The sequence below is a fragment of the Taurulus bubalis genome, assembly GCF_910589615.1.
Source record: "Taurulus bubalis genome assembly, chromosome: 20".
NCBI lineage: Eukaryota > Metazoa > Chordata > Actinopteri > Perciformes > Cottidae > Taurulus > Taurulus bubalis.
Genome location: NC_136608.1, coordinates 12073001 through 12095375, shown reverse-complemented (window position 1 = coordinate 12095375; position 22375 = coordinate 12073001). Strand labels below are relative to the sequence as shown.

The following is a 22375-nucleotide window of genomic DNA, read 5'->3' as shown; positions in this document are numbered from 1 at the left end:
GCTTCGCCGCCGCACTCGCATGCACAAAGCGCTTGACAGCTGCGGTATGCACATGTCGCTGCCCAATGATTCAAGCACACCTCAGTGGACAAGCGGCTCAGCCCTCGCAACCCGTGACAAACTTTTGCACCTCTGACACAATGCAGCTGTCGCAAACTCGCAGAGACGTGGAGCAATGTGAGGGAGATAACACGGAGTGGGCTCTCTTCTTAACATTCTATTGTTAATTCATTAGCCAATCACACTTTGAGGACAATTGAAATCAATAGGAGCATGTTAGTCATAAGAGCGCACTTTGAAAATCAATTTAGGCCCCATTATATCCCTGATGAATCCCCTTTAGATAGAATGGTTAATTAATTCAACCGAGGGCACGTTTCTCTCTCTTCTGGTCTCTCCGTGTTCACTTTTTTTTTTTTTTTAGAAGCTCACTTCAAAAGGCTTAAAGCTTCACATAAGAAGAGAAGGGGGATCACATTTACTTACTGTACGACTCATTTTTATCCTTTTTAGATGCTAGCAGGGTGAGCTTCACTCGTACAACAATTCAACAATCAAAGAGACGTATTGAGAAGTGAGTGAAGGCTGCATATTCAAATGAACAAAAAAGTTAAAGACGGCCTAAACTCGTTTTGCAGTAAATCTAATCCCTCTGGTACTCAATGTAGTAAAACACTCAGTCTCAGTGCTTAAATCTATCCAAAGAGCGCCGCTTTAGAACTCCGCATTTATGTTCTATTTCTGTATGCAGGGTATTCCCTCCACGATATTGTGTAGAAAAGTTACCCCTGTAATTTACTGTTAGCTTAGAGTTTGATTGGTGTACAAAGTGAGAAAGAGCTCATTACAAATCTGCATTGCAGTCACGTCCATGAGCGGGACAGGCTGGTGGGGCAGAAAAGTGGAAGACCCTGGATTTCCTGTTGCTCGATGGTGTCGTCTGTATTGACAAAGCCATTAGAGGTGGAACATGATCAACAAGACCGACAATTGCTTCACTGAGGGGCAATGTGCCATAACACTGCTGCCTCCTCAAAGGAACTTTCATTCTCATGCAATTGTATGCGCTTTGTAAACAGTATATGCTTTAAAAATATGCCATTCATAAGAATACCTAACTCACCATATTTAGGGTGCTTGTTATTCTTTTTGTTATCAATAAATAATTTGACCACACTGCCCTTGAAAGGTTAACGGCTGCAATACAGGAAGTGCTGTTATTGTTTACTAGATGTGATAAAAAAATAATCAACCTGTATAATAAAAAGCAACACAAAGATAATAAAAATGAACATAAAGAACTCCACACATCTTGACTGAGTGACAGGCGGACTACCAGGGTGCTGCACTCGGTTTTATTGACGGTTTAAGAGTTCATTTGAGGTACAGAGATCACAATGTAAGGGACACAACAGACATGTTGTCGTTATTGATTTTGATTGGACGGCGGAGTTGAATGACAGGTGTCAGGGTGGCCCAATCGCTCTTCCACTGTAAAGAGAAAAGACATTAACCCAATGCAACGGCCCGGCCCGAAGAGGCCCACCTCCAAGGTTAAGAGGGGTGCTTGGTACATTAACCCTGATCGCTCACCTTGTCGTGGTGGGATAAGTACAAGAAGGAAGATGGGCGGCCATGGTAGCGGGAGGAGAATTGATTTACGAGTTTTATTGTATGCAAGCTTCTTCGTCATTCCTTCCCCTGATGTCCTCATATTCAGACAATAATGCATGGCAGCCTTGCATCATAAAACATAGACTGGGCTAAGCACAAACAAACACGTGTATGTGCACAGAGGCACGGCTGTGGCCTTGGGAAGAATCGGTCCGGGTTGAGCTACGACGTGGTCGCAACATCGTTCCTGCCGCAGCGGGCAGAACGACTGCTGGTGGGCCTGCGAGGCCACGCGCGTGGACGCGGGAACGTAAAGCGCCGGCTGCACACGGGCCTATTTGACGAGCTGTAAAACCTGAAATCGCACAACTATATCACGCTTGAGGAGGCAATTGGTTCAACACGTCGAACGCACAAGGAATTCTAAGGGCAATTATTTTGTATAAACACACCGGTGTTCGAGGAGCACTTTGCAATCAGCCATATTGAGCTGTTAAGATACCACCTGAGACATTAAGAACAATCTGGAGAATCTGGAAACTGAGTGATACTAAGATACTTTAATACGGAAGTAACACTATTTTTGAAGAATTCTGCGATTCCTAAAAACTCTAAATAATGTAGTAAATAAATAAAACACAGAACACACCCCAAGGAGATGCAGTGCTGAGACCTAGGTTCACGCTAAGGCTCCGTCGACTCAGAGTTCCAGTGGTGGTCAGTGTATCCCAGAGTTGAAACCGATCGATCCTAATCTTCTTAAATAAGAATATTAGAGAATAAGTGTCCACTTTCACGTTCCGAGCCAAACAGTGAGGGGGAGCGAGGGAAAGCGGGAGCGGGATGGAGGGATGAGTCTCTCGGATGTGGTTACTTAGCAGATAAATTATGCATTAAAGTTGCACAGGTGGCGTGGGACAGGGTTTTTAGGTGAAGGGAGGGAGCCGAGCAGCTGGGGAATTCATAACGGGAACGGAGGAGCGAGCGAGGAAGAGAGGGAGAAGGAGAGAGACAGAGATACTGCCTAGCTTCATATCACAGCCAACAGATGTTCTCCCATCACAGAGGCAGCAGGCAGGCGACGGGGCTACTCAACCCCGGCTTACACGGCTAATATGACCCCTCTTGTGCGGCGCACACACACACACACACACACACACACACACACACACACACACACACGCGCATTAGTCGAGGGCTCGCAAACGACCGAAGGCTATCGTGGTGCTAACTTGTTACACTTTTTAAATTGGCACAAATTGATCCAATTACACACGTGCGCGTTATAGCTCCTCCCACTTCTCAACCTGTCGGCCTGCTGACAAAGAACTACCGGCAACAAGTGCGGAAGTAAGTACGTTTATTTATATCGCACCGTTCAGAAACAGAGGTAACCTAGTGCTGCACATCACAGACAACTTGCCGCCGACAGAGATTGGTGATGTGTGCGCGTGAACTTAGGGGGGCATGGTGTTACCATAGAAACAGGACATGTGGGTGCATTTGTAATCGGGGTGACTCATTAACATACACCTGTGCCGTTGTCCTCATGGGCACCACCCTACTTAACCGGTATGGAAAACCAGACGGCCGGAGGGAGGTATGAACCAGGCATTGCTCACATTACACACACACACATGCGCGCGCGCACACACACACACACACACACACACACACACACACACACACACACACACACACAGTCCCTGGAGGCAGTCACTCCTGCAAATGGATACTTATGTCAAGTAGGCCTCTTTTTGTTTGCGTTTGCTTGTTTAGTTTTTTTTACTGGGCCGGTGAGCGCGTCTATCCGCCGCCATTAAAAGAGGATCAAGCCAAACAAGATGTCGTCAGAGCAAAACAAAAGCAGCGCTGGGGAATAAGCATGCAATTAAAGCCGGCCAGCTGCAAGTGCGAGGGCATATGATACACACACTCAATCTTCAAATGGCGTAGACAGAGAGAGGCGGAGAAAAGAGAGGGGGAAACAAAATAATTAAGCTGTAGCAAAGACAAACACTTTGTCTGATTGTGTATCATGATAACCTTAATAAAAAATGAGGCGCTGCTAGAAGGGGAGATTTGTACAAAAGGGACACGAGCACTTAGAGCTTTGCTTGATTTTTGTCTGATAACTGTTTGCTTTGACGCCTTCCCCACTCCGTGCCCTTGTCTTTCACATGTACTCCCACCACAACAGCTATTCTTATGACCTTGATGCCAAATGGGTGAAGTTACGTCTCTTTTTTTTTTCTTCTATAAATACGCCCACCTGGAAAAAACAGCATGCGGGTTAATAGTGGGCTGAAATTAACGTACATTAATGCGTACACGTCATTTAAGCCCACCCAGTGTCCCTTCCACCCGCTGTCGTTCTTTCAGCCTTCCCCTGTAAGATGTGTTTATCAATTAAAGCGGATTATCATCGATTATCTTTTTGATCAGTGGAAATTGCATAACTGGGAGAGGAAGATGGAAAAAAAGTTTAAAGTATGGTGATTAAGAACTAGGACTACCTCAATGTCACAATATATAAGTATGCAATAAAAAGGCAATTCATCAACTTTTTAATTAACCGGCTAGTCTGTCAGCTTGCCAAAGTATTGCCATAACGACCGGTATTCCTGAGAGGCGTTATACGGTTCCTTTCCTTTCTCTGTGCGGGATTTCTGATCATTTCTCTTCTCTGATCACAGCTTCCACTCCATTGTTCTTCCGCTCCCTACGCACTCACCGTTTGAGAAGGAGCAAACGTAATAGAGGTATGAAAAGGAGGGAGCGGCGGAGGGAGGGCAGCAGAGCTTGTGGGGATTAAGGGAATGGGAAGAGATGCAGGATAGCAGAGAGTGACAGAGAGGTTAATATGGATCTGGCTATGGCGAGGAGCAACGGTGGAAAGTGAAAACAGGAGGGAAGAGAGGAAAATAGAGGGGGGGTGGAGATGGCAATATCACATCAGGGGTAAAGCTCCTTGAAGTCTCTGAATCACTTCGCACATCTTGTGAGGAGATTCAAAGATCTGGTGCTGCTCTCCCAGGTTGAGAAACAGCTGAGCTAATCAGCCTCCTTGTAGGACTACAAAAGTAGAGACCGTCTTCTGCGTGTGTCAGAGAACAAATCCAAACTAATCTTGTAACAAAGGCATGCAATCAACACCGCTACAACAGCCCTAAAATGTAGAACCCAGAGCACTAAAGGCATTTATTGAATTTTGCCTGTTTTGTAAATTCGCCAAATGACCCCATTAAGTACTGACATACAAATAACCTCCTTTCCTTTTGGGATTTCTGTAATAATTATACGAGTCGACCGCCTCGGGTGTCAATTTTTCTCAACCGCTGTAGAGTCAAAATGCTGCGCCTAAAGTGACATATCGGAACCATGCGAAATGCTTCGGCGAGAGCCACGCTGACACATAGATGACGCCGCAGAAATAAGCAGGGAGGGAAAGTTACGTGGGGGGAAAAAAGACACGAGAGGAAACAAACGAGAGGCTAAGAGAGACTGGTACAACAGCGGGAATCGGAAGTGCAGTGATGACGAGAGCCTGTTTATGTAACTGTCTATCCCTGAGGCGATAGAGAGAGAGAGAGACAGAGATGGGGGGAGAGAGAGAGGGAGAGAGAGAGAGAGACTCTGTAAAATGCACAAAAACACAAAACCAGCAGAGTGGTCCCATTCTCTAGATTTATAGTGTTTTCTGCAGGCTAGCCAACCGGGAGGCTGAACACAGTAGCAGTTGACTGACCTAAATTACTAGTGGAACATACGAATTCATCGCGAATTATCTCAAACCTGGATCTTTGGAAGAAAAAAAACATGTGTCATGTTGGTGACAAGGAGGCGACAGAGGAGGACAGGCACTAAGATATTTCAGGTGCCTTGTCCGCCCCGTTAATAAACCCTTCCTCCCTCTTAGGTTGACTGATGAGATGGATTAAGCCAGCCACACCTCTGATGGCCAGCCAAAGACAAACACACAATGTGGAGGATGCAGAAGTGAAAACACAAACAGTGCCATATACGCCCTAACAAAATATTTCTTTAAATATTTAACCCTATTATGGAAAGGCTAAATCAATTAAAAATAGAATGTATTGGTTTGAAATGGTGGTGCAGAGCCTTCAGAAACATTTAAACTGTGAAAAGGTGCGTCAGAAAATCCAATTCTTTCATTATTTCAAACAATGATCTTAAAATAATGACGGCATGACTCACGCAAAATCCAGCCGGTGTAATCCTCAAAGCAACACAGCAGCCCTCCCGATCCGACATCTCTCCCTGCTTCCATTTATTCATCCATCTATTCCTCTTTCCGCATGTCAACGTGCTCCAAGGTTGACAGCCCATGAAAAAGGACCCATCTATTTTCTATTAAGGGCCGGCATTTTCTCCGAGCTTTAACACACATGTTGAATGCCTTTCCACAAACCAGCAGTGGCATCCGCGGTGCACTGGCATTTTATGACTTAACTAGGGTCACGAGAACATATTTCATTGTGCTGGACAGTGTGACAATCCCGAGAGGCCCGCTGCAGACACTAAAATATGAGTCTCGCCGATAAAACTTGAGCGGACAGGTATTGCCATCTGCAGTTGGCAGCAATGTGGCTCGTATCCTCCCCGTGCTCGTGGAGTGTGACGCACAAACAATGCAGCAAACTGCAAACACAAGAATGTAGAAACACACACAAGAGCGAGCCATTGTAGCCCAGAGAGCGGTTATGGTGTCCGCATTAGCAAACAATCCCCCATGAGACCAATGAGCAGGAGAAGTTTTGTGTGGGTGCTCTTGTTGGAAATCTAAAGGAGGTGCCTTTAGAAAGATCAGAGGACAGTAGTAGAAAAAAAGAAAAGAAAAAATTGCATCAATGAATCAATGCACTTAGCATTCTCCTTACAGAGAGAAGGCATTAGAGAGCAGGTGAGGTGAGGGGAGAATAATAAATAGGATGCCTAATTCGGGGCTTAGATTGGGAAAGTGTAAAAAGAAGGAAGAAACTAAGGGAGCCGGAGAGAGGTTGAATTAAAAAGGAAAAGAGAAAGATGGGAACGATAGCGGGTTGTTACTGGAGCAAAGACGCACGAATGAGAGGGAGAGAAACAGCGGAGGAGTTGGAAGAGGGAGGAAAAAAAGTGAGAGAAAAGCCCAAGAATGAGAGCTACAGGAGAAGCTGTCATGAGGCGCACAGAGAGAAAAATAATAAATAAGCAAACGCATTTAGGAGGGGAATTGGCTGCTCAACCAAGACCGGCCTGCCAACGTGTGGAGGACTCAGTGTCTGTGAGCAGGTAATAAAGAGAAGCGATGAGGCGTTAGCATCCACACTGGCTCCAGGCTTCTTCTCCCCATTCTGGCTCGGAGTAGACTGATCTGATCTGCCTCAGCCGAGATGAATCCAGAAGACTGTGTGCATATTGGAAACAAACAGCCTAAATAATAACGCATATTCAGCAAGGCCACAGGTGTCAGAGGCAACGAGCGCATGTCGTGGTCCTTTAACAGGCCAGTGGGGTAATGTCAACAGGGTCTGACCTTAAATACTCATTAAATTAGGGCAAGGTTTGAATATCCCAACCGGCAGAGAGAGCATTTAAAATGATGCCCTCAAGAAACAAATACTTAGCATTTCTTTACACACCAGAGAAACGCGAGGGAAGAAGGGAGGGGGGAAAAAGCAAGGGAAGGGTATTTCACTGCCGACCCGTATTAAATGTAGTTAAGTGTGGCTGCGAGCAGGGGCCCTAAAAAATGTCAAAGTGCGGTTAAATGACTATAACTTGCGCGTGTCTTATTTATTTTACTGCCAACGTGGAGAGCCCACACCATTTGCTTTCTTCCCCTGATTAAACAAGGACGATTACAGAGGACACCTGAAGCAGGGAGAAAATGTGAGGACTTGATGTTTTCACAGCATCTGCCCGATGACTCCGAAAATAAATAAATGTCAGTTATCTGTGGGGGGGAAAATGTCATCACTGCTTGTGCCCGTAATGGATGTGCACATGAACAGCGCGGCCAATACATCACGGAAGGGTTGTCTGTGCAAACTGCTGCAAGGTTACGGGAATGTCACCAGTACAGGCTCACTCGGCTATTGTCTAAATTATGGTTTAAAAAGTAGCTAAAGTAAAAATATCATAATAAATACAAAAATATCGTAATATGTCATTTAGGTGAACACCCGTGTTGCTGATTTAATTAACGGCTGTTGCACAAAGAAGAAGAAAAAAACTTTGCAGTCCCTGATTAATCAAATCACTGCAGTCTGAGGCTCACTGCCTGTATTCCATGCACTCGTTCTAGTGGAGGTAAGAAGCAGTCAGCCACAACCAGTCCTCAGCAAACCAAGTGGAAAAGTGTCTCCTTACATAGTCCCAGAAGGGACCGACCACAAAGAAGAAAGAATAAGGAGAACAAATAATCCCAACTCCAGTCAGTGCATGTCCTTCACACGCGCAGTCGCAGAGATGGTGGAGGAATTGGGGCAGAGGAGGGAGAGAGAGAGAGAGAGAAAAAAAGGGAAGCCCCAAGATACAAGAGGCAGGGGGACGGAGAAAGGCAAGCGGGAAGACCTGGGGGTTTGTGTTTTCTAGTGCGGGTGGCGGAGCTGAGCATGTGTTAATCAGCCATAATGCAACACACTATGTCATATCAAATTATGCTCTCTGCCAGCATTTCACCTCCTCTCACTCTTTTCATCCCTCTCTCTCTCTCTCTCTCTCTGTGGCCTCAGCCCTCTCTCAAGAGAGCAGGGTGAATGGGTGGGGTTTTGCAGTGGGGTGGTGGTGGGGGGGGACTGCCTGAGTTTTTCTGCACTGATGAACCAGAGGCAGCCGCAAACCTGCCCCCGAGGACCTCTGCTAAGAGCCCGCAAGAATCCTGTGCATGACTGGAGAAGGGAAAGCACAAGGCCAAGGACATACAGACAAATGCACACAAACACATGCGCAGGATCATACACGTAACAAAGATCATGCACACACACACACATGCAACTTAAAGTGAATAGACGCACAATGACACGAGGACAGTAAGGACCATATGCACACTGCTGCAACGAAGAAGCAAGCGCGCACACACACACACACACACACACACACACATACACACACACACACACGAAACAAAACGCTGCGCAACAAAAAAGGCCTACTTCCTGTTTATATGCTTCATCAAGTAGAATATTTCATCTAAGGGGTGAGTGTCGCTCAGGATTGTCCTGATGTCCTTGAGGCTGGACAATTTTTTTTAAGATGACATCTTCAAAGTCAGCGTGTAATCCTGCAACTCATGTGAATGTATAATTTAGCATGCAAGAAGGTGAGACTGCTGAGACGGACTCGCTTCATTAAGTGCGTATAGCTTTTTTTTTAAAGGTTCTTGCTCATCAAAACGAGTTTGTACGCGTCAGTTTGCAGGGGACGGCCGTGTGCACGAACGCACAAGCTCGGTTGTCGAGGGAGAACGAGGCAGATGAAGATGGGAAGAATGTTTGCATGTGTATTCACAAGACTGCAAGTGGAGCTGACAGACTGCTGAATTTGCAACTTGGAACTGGGGGGAAAGAGGATGAAGATGGGGAGGGAGAGTAAAAAAAGAGAGAGAGAGAGAAGACTGGGGGTTGGGGTGTAAATAACACACACATCACTGGGTCCACTGATCTCTTTCTGTCTTTTTGTCTCTCTGCCTCAGGGCACTAAGGGTCCAGCTTGCCGTCTACAGTGGGGGGTGTCACCGGAGAGCGTTTCCATGCGTACGTCTGTGTCTGCACCGTCGGTCTGCACATGCTCAAAGTGTGTTCGCGTAAGCAGGAGAGAGACAGTCAGAGTATGGTGTGCGCACGTGTGGGCGCCTCCCTCCATCTGCAACCAAGTTTGTTTGTTTGTGTGCAGATGTGTACATAGCGCACCGAGCATCGTATTATGTAATCTTATAGCCCCACGAAAGAGCCTCCGTCAGCTCTTCCGTAGCGTGGTAGGTGGTTCATCTCGGACATGCCGTGCTGAGAAGAGAGATGTGAAGGCAGGAGTGAACTCACACACACGTAAACAAGCGTACAAAGATTATGGCATAGTAAACAAACGGAGCGGTAATGGTATGCAGTCCCACGCAAAAGCACGCCTCTGCACACATTGTGCACATATGAATGCAAAGACAAAATACACACACACACAGACACACACACACACGGAAGCATGGGAATGTGTGGTACAGTCCTCTCCATCTTTTCCAGAGATGTGAGGTCTCACACGGGTCACCTCTCCCATTGTGGCCACCCTGCAGGCACTGATGTCCCCTTGCTGTGATCCTGCTGTCCTTTCACACTTGCCAACAAAACCCTGCAACCTTCATCATGTGTGTGTATTGACACGCTGGCAATGGGGGCCAAACGTTCACGCACTGAATGTGTTGATGATTTCCAGGATGGGATAGGGTCTCTCCCGAGCCACTGATAGTAGTGTTCTGCTGCCTTAAAGGGTGTCGCTCGGCACTTTCAAGCTCAGTATTAAATACTGATGACATTACACTGTACTTTATTAAACCAATGCAAATATGCTGTGGTAATACAGTATAGCAAAAAAGAAGCGCTGGAAGCAAATTCTTTAGAATCATCAGTTATTTTCTGACACGCTGTTAGTTAGCTCATGCTGCAGAGGCATTGCACTGTATTGTGCTCTGGTTTCTAATGCCGTTTCTGAGGATTAACATAATCATCATAATCTTCATCAGTCGTAGTGGTATATTCTGCTTAGCGCCTACAAAAACACATGTTCGTTTTGAAAGGAGCAGAGAAATAGCTGGTCCAGATGATGATTTGACCGCAGCAGGCGGAGGACGGCTGATCCATGAGTCACGCGACTGTACAAACCCGTTCTTTGACACTTACAGTTAAAGCGCTGTGTTCCAGTGTGGCAAATAGATAATGTTGACCCAAAGAGAAGCCAAGACTTGTGTTAAATTCGAAACACGAGCGACACGAGCATAAATAGATTGCCCAAAGGTGCACAGGTGATGTACTGTAACTTTTGGCACCGTTTTAGCCCATCTGAGAAAGGGCAGAAAAATGCAAATCACCAGGGGCATAATGATTCTCCTGGCCCTCCGTCTTTGAGATGGCGGAGCAAAAACGTTGCTGCTGATGCTATTTTATTCTCCCATTAGTTTTCTGGTATTAAAACAAAAAAAAAAGGGCCTGTGCACATGGTTGACACTTTAATACAGTGTATAACTAAACCCAGTCATTAAAGAAACAATACTCGTAAGACTGAAATACATCTATGGGCATTACTTTTTCTCCAGTAATATATGTAGAGCATGTATCATTCTGCTCTGTAGTTTGCAGGTACATAACATGGGAGTTGAATCAGGACTTGGCGCTATATGAGCAGAAAAAGTGCCTTTCTTTTTTTTACCCAAAGTTTGCTCATATAAAGCCCAACAATAGACTATTCTGAAACGAAGGAATTGAAGGAACAGGAACAAAATGAGCTGACAATATAACCAAAGCTGCAAAGGCATTATATTAAGTTCAGCATTTCTCACAGCGTATTCTACAAAGAAGCCAAAAAAACAAATTAAAATGTCTCTTTTTAGATATATGTTATCAAAGAAATCCATCTGGCATTACCTGACACTTTATAATATTAATATTCAAAAGTGACCAAGTCTCTCCTCAATCCTTTCAAGAGGAGCTGGGACATTTAATTTTCTTCCCGGCAGGAGGAGCTTCTTCTGTCATTACCGCTTCCTCTCAAAAAGACCAGACAGGTATCCCCGCAGTGTCATTAATATATATCACTTTTTGTCATGGACATTGTTGACGCCTCCATTTCTTGAATCACAGTAAGCAATAGATGGAGAGATAGAAGGGAGGGATGACGCGATTGGTAATACAGGTGCAATCTTCCTGTTTACCCCTAAAATGCCATTAAGGCTCAATTCTTCACGAGGCCCAATGTAATTTGTGTGAGAAAAGTAATAACGGTAATGATTCCATGTTCCATGATTCCAGGGACCAACGGCGAAGTGGTTGACGTTGAGATAAGATAATTTGCTGTAGCAGCAATGGGATTTGGCTAAAATAGGTCTAAATTGGAGAAACAGTGGGTAGAGTCAGGAACAGAGTCAAATTTACTTCATTTCATTTGAAGCCTCCATAGATGAGCTACTTTATTAATAATAATCCACAGCATTTTTCTACAATATTGCCTTGTGCCTACCACCTGGTTATTTCACTATGGGAAGCCAAGAAAAATCGGGAGAAGAAGGGTAAAAAGATTGCAACCCAGAAAGCATTTCAATGGCTTCGGGGCTCAGGAAAGCGCTGAGCATGGTATTAATAGCAAAAGAACTGTCATCCATGGAAAACAAGAAAAGCTGCTTGTATGTAATTCGATGTTGATATTTACAGAAGACTGACAATAGTCATATGTAACAGGAAATGGCCTTCCATCGCATGAATCACGTGTTTCAAGGTAAAACGGGAGGGGGGAATGCCAACCGTCGCTAATCCTCGAGAGTGAGGCCAAACTTCCCCTCGGCCTGAACTCAAAGACACGAGCGAATCAGCTTCGCTAAAAGCCCAATTATCTTGCTTCATCCGCAGCGTGTTCCCGTTTGGCCAGGTGTGTGTTGTGCTGACTGGTGAGAGAGCGCAGCTTAGATGGGAGGACAGGGAGATGCTGCTTTTATGCACACTCTTTGGTTAGATGGCGAGGTGTTTGGCTTACAAGGCAAGGCTGCTTGACCCTTGAGAGGGAGAGCCAGAGGCAATTGAAGTGAATAAAAAAAAAAAAAAAAAAGGAAAATAAAATTGCAACGTACCGATAATCAGACTTGCTTACAATGCTAGTCAGCCAAATTCGCAGCAAATCAAAGTGCTGTGATTTGCTTTGGAGCACAGAAATGGTCGGTCTGAGCCATGTGTTGATGCATACTTCTGAGCAGGCCCTTGGGCGAACTGACACTCAAGTCGGCGGAACTTGCAACTCAGGATTCCACCCCTCCAAAAAAAAAAAGAGAACGCTGAAACACGATTATGTACTTCAATCATGCTCCGTAAAGGACACGTCAACAGGCTCAATGTCAAACCGATGCTGCTTCAAGTACTTTGACGAGTGTCTTTGATGGACAGCTAAAGTATAGGAAGAGCAGCACCGGGTCCTCCTGGGTTTATGCTTCTGAGGAATTTTACTCTTTTTTTTTTTTTCCTCCCTCAAAAAGACCACTCACACTGACCACAGTCCAGGCCAAAGAAGGAACTGTCCTCCACGATGCAAAAAAAAACAACTGTGAAGCAGCTGAGGGGAACAAGGGCATGACACAGGGCATCCGAGAAGACATTAATCCGGTTAATAAGAAGGCATTCAAAGATGATTAATTGAACGAGCAGTGGGAAAAAGAGGAGGGGGTGTGGGGGGGTTGGGTGCAAATGAAGAGGGTGAGCATATGCGAATACACTGAAGAGGTTAACAGAGACTGAAGGAAAGGGGGCGGGCACTGATGAAAGGAAGAGAGTCCTGTGACATGAAATATCTCTAACAGGGGTTGTCGTATCCTCTTTATTTTGCCGTTCACTCTCTTTTCCATGTTCCTCTCTCCCACTCCGAAACCCATCGGAGTGCGTTAATCTCCTTCAAGGTTGGGTAATTACACGGAGAAGAAAACCTTGCTCAACAGAAAGCACAGTCTGGTTATTATTGAGGGCCCAGAGTTGACTCCCCTCTTAATAATTGGGCCACTGCAATTACCGGCACGCTCCCTTCTTCTGCGTGGGTTCAGCCATTAGGTTCCGTTCTTGCAGAGACGTCCCTCTCATGACACCACCTCCTCATCCTATTTGGTTTCAAATGGTTTGCTTTCAAAATGTTCACAAAGACGCCTCCGTTGAGGCACAGGCAAATATTGACAAGGGACACCTGATCAGAACCTGAATAAAAGGCCCGGCAAGTGTCTCTGCAGTCGGAAAAAAAGCACTGCTCCCAAACCACTTTGAGTCAAACCGCTGCTAGCTTGTCAAATGTATTTTACTCAGCTGCAGCATGGGAATACTGGAACATCATATGAATCGCTGCAATGAGTCGTCTCATATTACAAAGACGGAATGCAGTGTTTTTGCAACAACTCGTGTTTACAGAGTTGCCTGGTAAGCAAGAATTTGTTTTTCTACCCCTAGGAGCATCCATACATATATAAATATATATATTTCTTGCCTGTTTTTGCAAAGCATTCGTGCGTGTGTGTGTAAGTATATATATATATATATATATATATATATATATATATATATATATAAATAAATAAACGCTTTGCAAAAACAGGCAAGAGATTTACAAAGAGGGCATGAGCATCGCTTGGCAACAACCTCCTCATTGTTAAAAGAAGGTGAAATAAGTTAATACAGTGTCTGTCAGGTTCGGTATTGTCGGCGCATCGTGTAAACGTTAGCACTGAAAGCACAACAATAGGTTCTGACAGGGCGACACACTTTGGAGAGATTTATGTAAACAATAGCTTCGCTATAAATAAACGTAATGGGGAACAGAATTAGGAATGTGTCCGGACCTACAACTTGAGCCGTCAGTGTGTGTTCGCTGTGAGGAGGACTGTTGCTAAATATTGTTCCAAGAGATGCTGATGCGCAAGATTAAAATCTGCTGAGCTCCAGAAAAAGCTCTTTTTCAAACCCTTTGGAATGCTTCATTTAGAACACAATCACTGTGTCCCATTGGTCTCATTGTAGCAAAAACTCATATTCACTTAAGTCACTCGACCTAAGCAGTTTTGGTTCAGGATGCTCCTGCAGAAAGCCTCAATCCCTGTTGTTGTCCTGGGTCCCTGCTGGACCACCAACGCAAAGTTTTCTTTAATGAGTGCGTATGCGTGTGTGTGCGTACACACACCCTCTGAGTCCACTTCAATACGACAACCTTGTTTTCTTGCAGGGACGCCTGACACAGCAGTACCACTGATGTCTTCCATATCCACAGCCGTAGGGCCAGTAAAGAGAGGGCACTGAGAAAAGAGGAAGAACGGGAGATGCAATCTGCCCTACCTAGCCTCCGCATCCTACACACAGACAAAGACTAACCGATGACTTCAAAAGAGAAAGACGGGGGAGAAAAAAAATTCAAAGCTCTCAGCTTTTCTCGAGATGGTCTCTACGGGTTAATTAGAACACAGAGTCGCACCTTGTGTGCCTTCAAGTTGCATACTATGCATTCACACGCACAAACAACAGACTTCCCTGTGCTCCATTCACACAACACACGCTCCAGTGCGCGCGCACAAACGTATCGGGCTGTGGTTGATGTGCGCACCGGTGCCTGTGGCGAACTAACATCAAACATAGCCACTGTCCGTCTGGTCTACTCGGGGGGCCCCGTTCCCGTCGTCTGTTCTCGCGGCCCGGTCTGCACTCGGGTTGGATCAAGTCATAACCTCGTGGTGGAAGTCGGTCTGCTTCAACGCCGGTCGGAAACCGGTCGTGGAATTGGCATCGGTGGAGTGAGGAATGTGCCGTCTTGCTGCAGTCAGATTCAACATGGCAGGGTCGGTGTGCTCACATCGCTGGCAAGGTTTTTTCTTTTAAATGTAATTCAGGGCTGAATGTTCACCTGCGCGTCGCTCTTCAAGATCAGTAGCTCTCTTTCACCACTGTGAAAAAAGGAAGATACAGATGGAGGGCAGTTTGGAGAAAAACTGGGAGGCCAATAGGAAGAAAAGGAGAGCATGAACTGTGTGTTGTCAAAAATATTGATTAAGTATCGATTGTAAATACTTGGAACAAATCCTGAACTACTGATACATCGGTACCAGTTGGCCTTTCTCGCTCGCTCTTCTCTCCGACAGCCACTTGCGACACACACACACACACACACACACACACACACACACACACACACACACACACACACACACACACACACACACACACACACACACACCTGCAGTGCCCAAATAGCCCCACCTCCTCTCACACAGTGTTGCCTTCTTGTTTCTCATCTCATTCGCTCTGATTGAACATAATTTGTGGGTCGTCGTTGTCATGTTTTAGCCATTAGTGTTTCCCATGAATTACTGAGACAGTCGAGGTAGGCCCGCCACAGTTTCATAATGAGCGGAAAATATTTAAACACCTCGCTGCAACCGGCTCTAAGTCGGCTTGGAGAGAGACTCAGCGTGACCTGAACCACATTGACCCTTTGCGGAACCCCTCGTCCGGACCTCCCCCGCTTGACCCTCCAGACCTGTCTTGAAACATGGACCAAGTCTTGTTTATCATGCTCTGTTGGCGGGACGTTTTTGACGTTGTCGTTAACATTGACACTATACAACCAATGTGAGCACACACAGCGTAAAGTTTCTAGTAGAAATAGCCTCTTTGTTTTGCTCTCAAAGTGCACCAGATTGATGCATTTCACTTTTAAATACGCAACATCTTTTTCTGTGGGAGCACCCACCCAACACTGGCCTTGTTATGTTTATATTTTATTCAAAATATAACATGTTATGCCCTCAGTGTCACGTCATTTTTTCCCCAATATCGATATTTTCAAAAGTCAGACATTCCAGTACAGTGACAGTAGAAACAACACACTAACTATGAACATGACAGATTAAAGAGAAGGGGAAAAGAACACAGCCCCATCTTGGCTTTGGCAATACATCACATTTATATGGGGAGAAGAGGCATTTGTGTCTCCTTAAGGACCCAAATAGGTGGATGTGAGTGGAAGAGAGCGAATGGAAGAGGGGAAAATAAATACGTTACAGAGATGGAGAGAAAGAGGACAGGGATGACAGCTGGCCAGGCACTTCATGCATCTGGCAGGGGTGACTCGTAGAGCCATAATGAAAATTCAGGGCGAGATCAGGATCAGTGCGAGAGACGCCTCCATCCATCAAAGGACTCCCATTGAGGGAGGGGAGCTGCAATGATAACGGGGGAATATGTGGCTATCCTCACCCCCAGATGGAGCGTCTCCACATTATTGGAGCTTTAACTAAAGCTATTGTCTGCATGCATTTAATGCACAACCTGTTTATTCCATGATTAAACGGGGTGTCATGCCAGATATTTTACCTTCATATGGATACACACTTTCTAGTGAGAGAAAAAAAAATAATCTCAGTTTTGTATTAATGGAAGCTAAAGGTCGCAGCACCACCTGTCTTAATTGGCTGTCATGCTGATAAGGGGGATGGGCTGTGCCTTTGACAAGGGCAGTGTGTGGAAGTTTCCAAGGGACAATAGGGAAGTTGCTGTTGAGGGAAGAGTCGGTTGTTGCCAAGGGAAGCATCTTGTCGCCGACCCCTGGAAGAGTGCGTCTGTTTGTTCACTTATTGGAACAGAGAGCTTTATGTTTTCTCATCTCAGTTCTGATCTCCATTCCCGTCGACTGTATCTATACCTCTGCTAATGAACTGCTAACACGTCCTGATGTTGAAGGTGGAAGGGAGACGGCTAGTCGTCAAGCTTGCAAGACAGTGGAACACACTCTGACAGAGAGTTTTATGCAGCACACACTCAAATATGTCCCCAGACAGACAGACGGGGTACACAATAGATCAGGGATGTGAAAGGCAGCAGGGAAGTCCATCCTGATCTGGTACCCCTGGGATGCTGGATGCGGCGACAAGGTTCAGTTGTTATATATAGCGCCCCGAGAAACATTACATCATGGCCTATGCTGGATGATAATGCTATTGAAGAAATGTATCTGGAGCCTTAACCTTTTCTAAATAATACAATGCTAGATGTCAGTCTGGATACCCAAGTCTAACTTTAAAAGGGAGTAAGTCACCCACAAAATGACCATTTGTATTTAAATTACTCATCTTTCACAGAGAATCTGAGAACGGAGAAGAGTAAATCCCTGATGAATTTAAGTAAATACTCTCATAGTATTGTTTATCCAGTCATATGCTCACTTCTTTCCAACTATATTTTCACTAAAATCTTTCTATTAATTAAGAACACTTCTGCCACAACCGTCTCATGCCTGTGCATGTGCACTGCGAGTCAGCACACGAGATGGTGAAGACAGATTGTCCATTCACCGTAGAGGCATGCAAGAAAAACAAAGTTCTGTTAAAGAATTCAAGGTATAACACTGAGTAATTGATACACAAATAGTCATTCTAAGGCTGAAGCATCACTTTGTTGAATGTGGGCAAATAAATTGAGGTGCTTCTTTCACCACTTGGAAGCTTGGGAGTGTTGACAGAAAGTTTAAAGAGGATGCACAGCAGTTGCCGCTCTTGCAGCATGTAGATGAGTCCTACCTTCTCCTTCCTCTCTCGGCACGCATCCTCGGCTGACACCAGGGTCTTGTAGTAGTTGCTGCGCTCTGCTGTGAAGTGGACCTTGGACAGAGCGTTTTCTACCAGCGCGACCGACAGATTCAAACCCTCGATGTGCAGCCAGCCAATGAAGTTGCCTGCTTTGTCCATACTCTCCACTTCAACTTCCACCTGGAAGAGGAGAATAGAGCAGAGGGGAGGAAGGAGTTAGTGTCCTGTGTCCAAGATTAGGTTGGAGATTCAATTACAGCAATGAAGTGAAGGTGTCCTGCGAGGAGACACCACTGTTTTTAAATAGACCCATCAATGGAGGCCTGTGAGCTCTGTATTGACACACACACACTGAGATCACACACACACACACTGAGATCACACACACACACACACACACACACACACACACACACACACACACACACACACACACACACACACACACACACAAACTGAGATCTTGTTCCATTCCTTTATTGAGGATCAACAGAGGAATCCGCGGGATCTGGTCGGGGCAGCGTGGCACACATTGGTTGAACACAAACAGCCAGTCGTGGGCTCTCGTCTTAGTGCCCATTGAGGCCAAACTGTCCTTGACATTCTCATTCAAGCATGCCTGTGTTTTCAATAGTTGCAATTTCGGTGTCAAATTGCAAACACTAAAACTCTGCACTGTAGAATTCCCAAGGTCTGCACAAACGGGAAGAGTTGGCTTTAAATGAGTGTGGTGCATGCACTTCGACATTAATTAAGACAGCAAATTTTGCCATTCTAGTTGTTTTTTTTGTGATGTAAATCATTTGCAATTAGTGACAGTGAAGTTGCAATTCCCTTAAGTTAACAAATGAGGGCAGTGAAATGGCTAACCCTGCTGACAAAGTAGGAAAGATCTCCCAACATTTCCCACGATGCACTATAACCAAATTCTGCCTATTCAGGCTAATTATCTATTCATTACATTTTGTTTCATAAGTGATGGATGACCGGGGAAAGAAGAGAGAAAAGAAGAAGAAAAATCAATCGATTTTTTTATTATTCTTTTTCCATCCTACTCTAAAGCCTCTCAGTCAGCGAGAAAGTGAGAGGGCAGGTGTGCAGAAGAGATAGGGAGAAGTCAAGCGATTAAGACTCGGGCTGCTTAGCCCTTCAGCCACAAGGGAAATCTGAGGGGAATTAAGTTTGTAAACTGCTCTGCCTTGTTCTCAACTAAAGTAAAACGCTTTTATTAATGAATACATAATCTGCTCTCTTATTAAGCTCAAAACTGACAACCTAGGCATATAGCAGCGACATACATATATTTCCACTTTCTAGATCCATCAAGCTGTCGGCAGATTGAAAAATGACTACAAGATGTATGCGGTATAAGGCTTATGAGGTACACGCAATACGAGGCACAAGGTGTACGAGGCACAAGGTGTACGAGGCAAAAGGTGTACGAGGCACAAGGTGTACGAGGCACAAGGTGTACGAGGCAAAAGGTGTACGAGGCACAATGTTGCTCCAACAGTGGCACAGCAATCCATCAATGACTCAAATAAAAACATAAAAATTCTTATTTGTATTCAAAAGTATATATATCATGTAGAAAAGTCATTTTATATAGTTATATAGTACTATAGTATAGTTAAAGTCAAGTACTTGTCTGTAACATGTAAAAAAGGTGCCGTAAAGACTCCTTGAAATACAAGAGCAGCCAGGTCCTGGCTGTGATGCAACCCAAGTTCAGTCACGCCTCATCTGCCTCCGTTTGATCTGCTTTTTCTTACTCTCCTTCTCTGCTACCTCAGATACTCACCCCATGTTATCTCTCGTTGTCTCTAAGTGCAGAAGCAGTTATATAACAAGGCTATTACAGCAGCACTGGTCCTCCGAGCACCCGAATGTCAAAATGGGCGAGTGCCCGAAAAAAAAAAAGAGGCTAGAACCTACTTAACTGTCACCAACTGCCACGAAAGGCAGCAAATCCAAAAACAAAAATAAAACAACACTTGACAGCTAAACACAACAGTCACACACTAGCTGGGGGAAAACAAATGACAATATGGAGGAGAAATAAAAAAGCTCTAATGCCGGACTAAAACAAGATGTTATAAAGTTGTATGCAATAATGAGGACAATAAAGAATCTTTGAATCCTTGAGAACAATAACATCTGTACACTAAAAGCTCCTTAAACTATTATCGCCATGAAAAAACTGAAGTGGGAGATACAACTGTCTTTATAGAATGAGTGGAAGACTATTGACCCCTGATCAGCATTGTGCTTGGCAGGTGAGGTCTAATAAACGTTCATCAGCTGAAGTAGTTTAATCACAGTTCAAAGGGGGGGCGTTACACACTCAAATGTCCCATTTGCCTGTTTGCTTCCATATGGCGGATGATTTACAATCATTCAGTAAAAGCTCTCCAAATCCTTCCACAGAGATTTCAGTTAGGATGCAGAAAGCTATCTCGAGGTCAAGGAGATTCTCTCTCTCGCTCTCGCTCGCTCTCTCTCTCGCTCGCTCTCTCTCTCTCTCGCTCTCTCTCTCTCTCGCTCTCTCTCTCGCTCTCTCTCTCTCTCTCGCTCTCTCTCTCTCTCTCTCTCTCTCTCTCTCTCTCGCTCTCTCTCTCGCTCTCTCTCTCTCTCGCTCTCTCTCTCTCTCTCTCGCTCTGCCCCCATTCCTGTGTACGGTTGCGTGAGGAAAATAGAAGTCTCCTGGAACAACTAGATAAATGTGATGAATGTAACAAGCATGTGGCGGAATCACACAGCCGGACAAGTCACATCCATCATGCTCTCATGGGGTCAGATGAAAACATGCAGCGATGAAAGAGAGAGGGAGGGAGGTAAAGATATGCTGAGGGGAGGGAGTGGTTTAGGTTGAATTATTGGCAACAAAGATGTGTTTCGATCAAAATAAAAAAATCGTATTAGTCTTAGCTTTCCCCAGACCATTTCAAAAAAGAGAAATGTCGTTTACCATACTTCCAACCTTGAAGAAAGACTATTAGCCTGCTTCTGACTACGGCACAACATAACCAGATTGTACACAGTATTTATAATAGTATCCACTAAGGAATGTCGGTAATATACTAGAATACATGAACAATGACACGATTGACTTACAGCAGCAAAGTTAACAGGTTACTATCACACGGTCCATCTGAGAAAGACGCAGTGAAGGAACTGTGTGTGTTGCAGTACACTAACAAATCAACGACAAGCAGACTTCAAGTAGTCATTCAAGTCACATCTGTTGTCATATTTATCTTCATAGGATAGTGCCGTACCCAGACTGAAGTCAGAAAAATATGTAAATGATGAACCTTGGGTGACCAATATCTTGAAAGCATCATTAAATCAAATGAAGCTGGCATTCCACCAGGCATTGGGGAAGACAAATTAAATAATAGAAAGCTCAAATGGGAAATTAAGAAGGACACGTAGATTCATTAAACGAAAGTGGAAGCCCAATTTTCCACGAACAGATTAAGATAAACTTGGAGAGGCTTTAAACCCATGGCAGGATTGCAGAGTGTTGCTACAATATGTTGCACTTAATTGGAAAAATGGACTGACAACAGCTTGTTTATCTATCGAGCAATCATTGCCAATAACGAGAACTTTATCTTAATGATTCAGAGGATGCTTTAAGGCGGTTTAACTCTTTGTTTAATAGGATTTTTTTTATTCATATTTTTAAAACAATACTATTATCAATTACTCTATCGTTTTTTGAGCTTTGTCTGTATTTCAATTATAGGATTTTTAGATGGATATATTAACTGCTGAGATCTGTAGCATTTTTGTTTGTTGTCAGTGGTTCTCAAACTATATCAGTGGTTCTCAAACTATATAAAACAAAAAACAAAAATGATTTAAGGATTATAGTAACCCATGAAGGACTACTACTGTGGGTTTCCTTCTATGCTTCCCTGCTTTGTGTGAAGACACAGCGCCGCTCGGGAGTCAGATCTAAGACGGAAAAGCAGAGTTTCTCACACACACACACACACACACACACGACATTTGAGATCCTCATCCCTTTTAAAGTAAATAGCTTGGGTTACAATGTGGAGAGGACAGGGGAGGCAGAGTGGAAACTGTTTTGAGTAGAGCCCAGATGGTTCCCAGTGGAGGCTTCCTCCGAGCCAAAATGGCTCCCGCCGGAACACAAATGGGCTCTGGTAATCTCATAAACGCTGGGATTGTGTCGACACAGTGGACGGAATAGAGAAAAAAGCAAAATATGGGCACACATGCACACACAAAGCCATGCACGTGTGCGTGCGGGCACATACACATGTGCAGTCATTCTCAACTACAAAAGACAAAGCCATTTGCTACCATTGAAGTGAAACCTGGCCCGAGGGCACGTTTTAAAACTGCAGCAGATTTAATTCACTTAGCTGTTTGAAAGTGAATTAAAAAAAAAAATATCAAAAAAAAGACTGCGGTAGGTGACACATCATG

The 22375-nt window shown here is 44.6% G+C and overlaps 1 protein-coding gene across 1 annotated transcript in view; it reads right to left on the bottom strand.

The window, feature by feature from the left end:
• The window catches only part of snd1 (staphylococcal nuclease and tudor domain containing 1), a 158845-nt gene that overhangs the window by 41779 nt on the left and 94691 nt on the right, over positions 1–22375 (bottom strand). The window contains exon 17 of the mRNA XM_079235971.1: positions 17906–18094. Within this exon, the coding sequence (XP_079092097.1) occupies positions 17906–18094 (189 nt within the window). The remainder of the gene's footprint in view (positions 1–17905; positions 18095–22375) is intronic.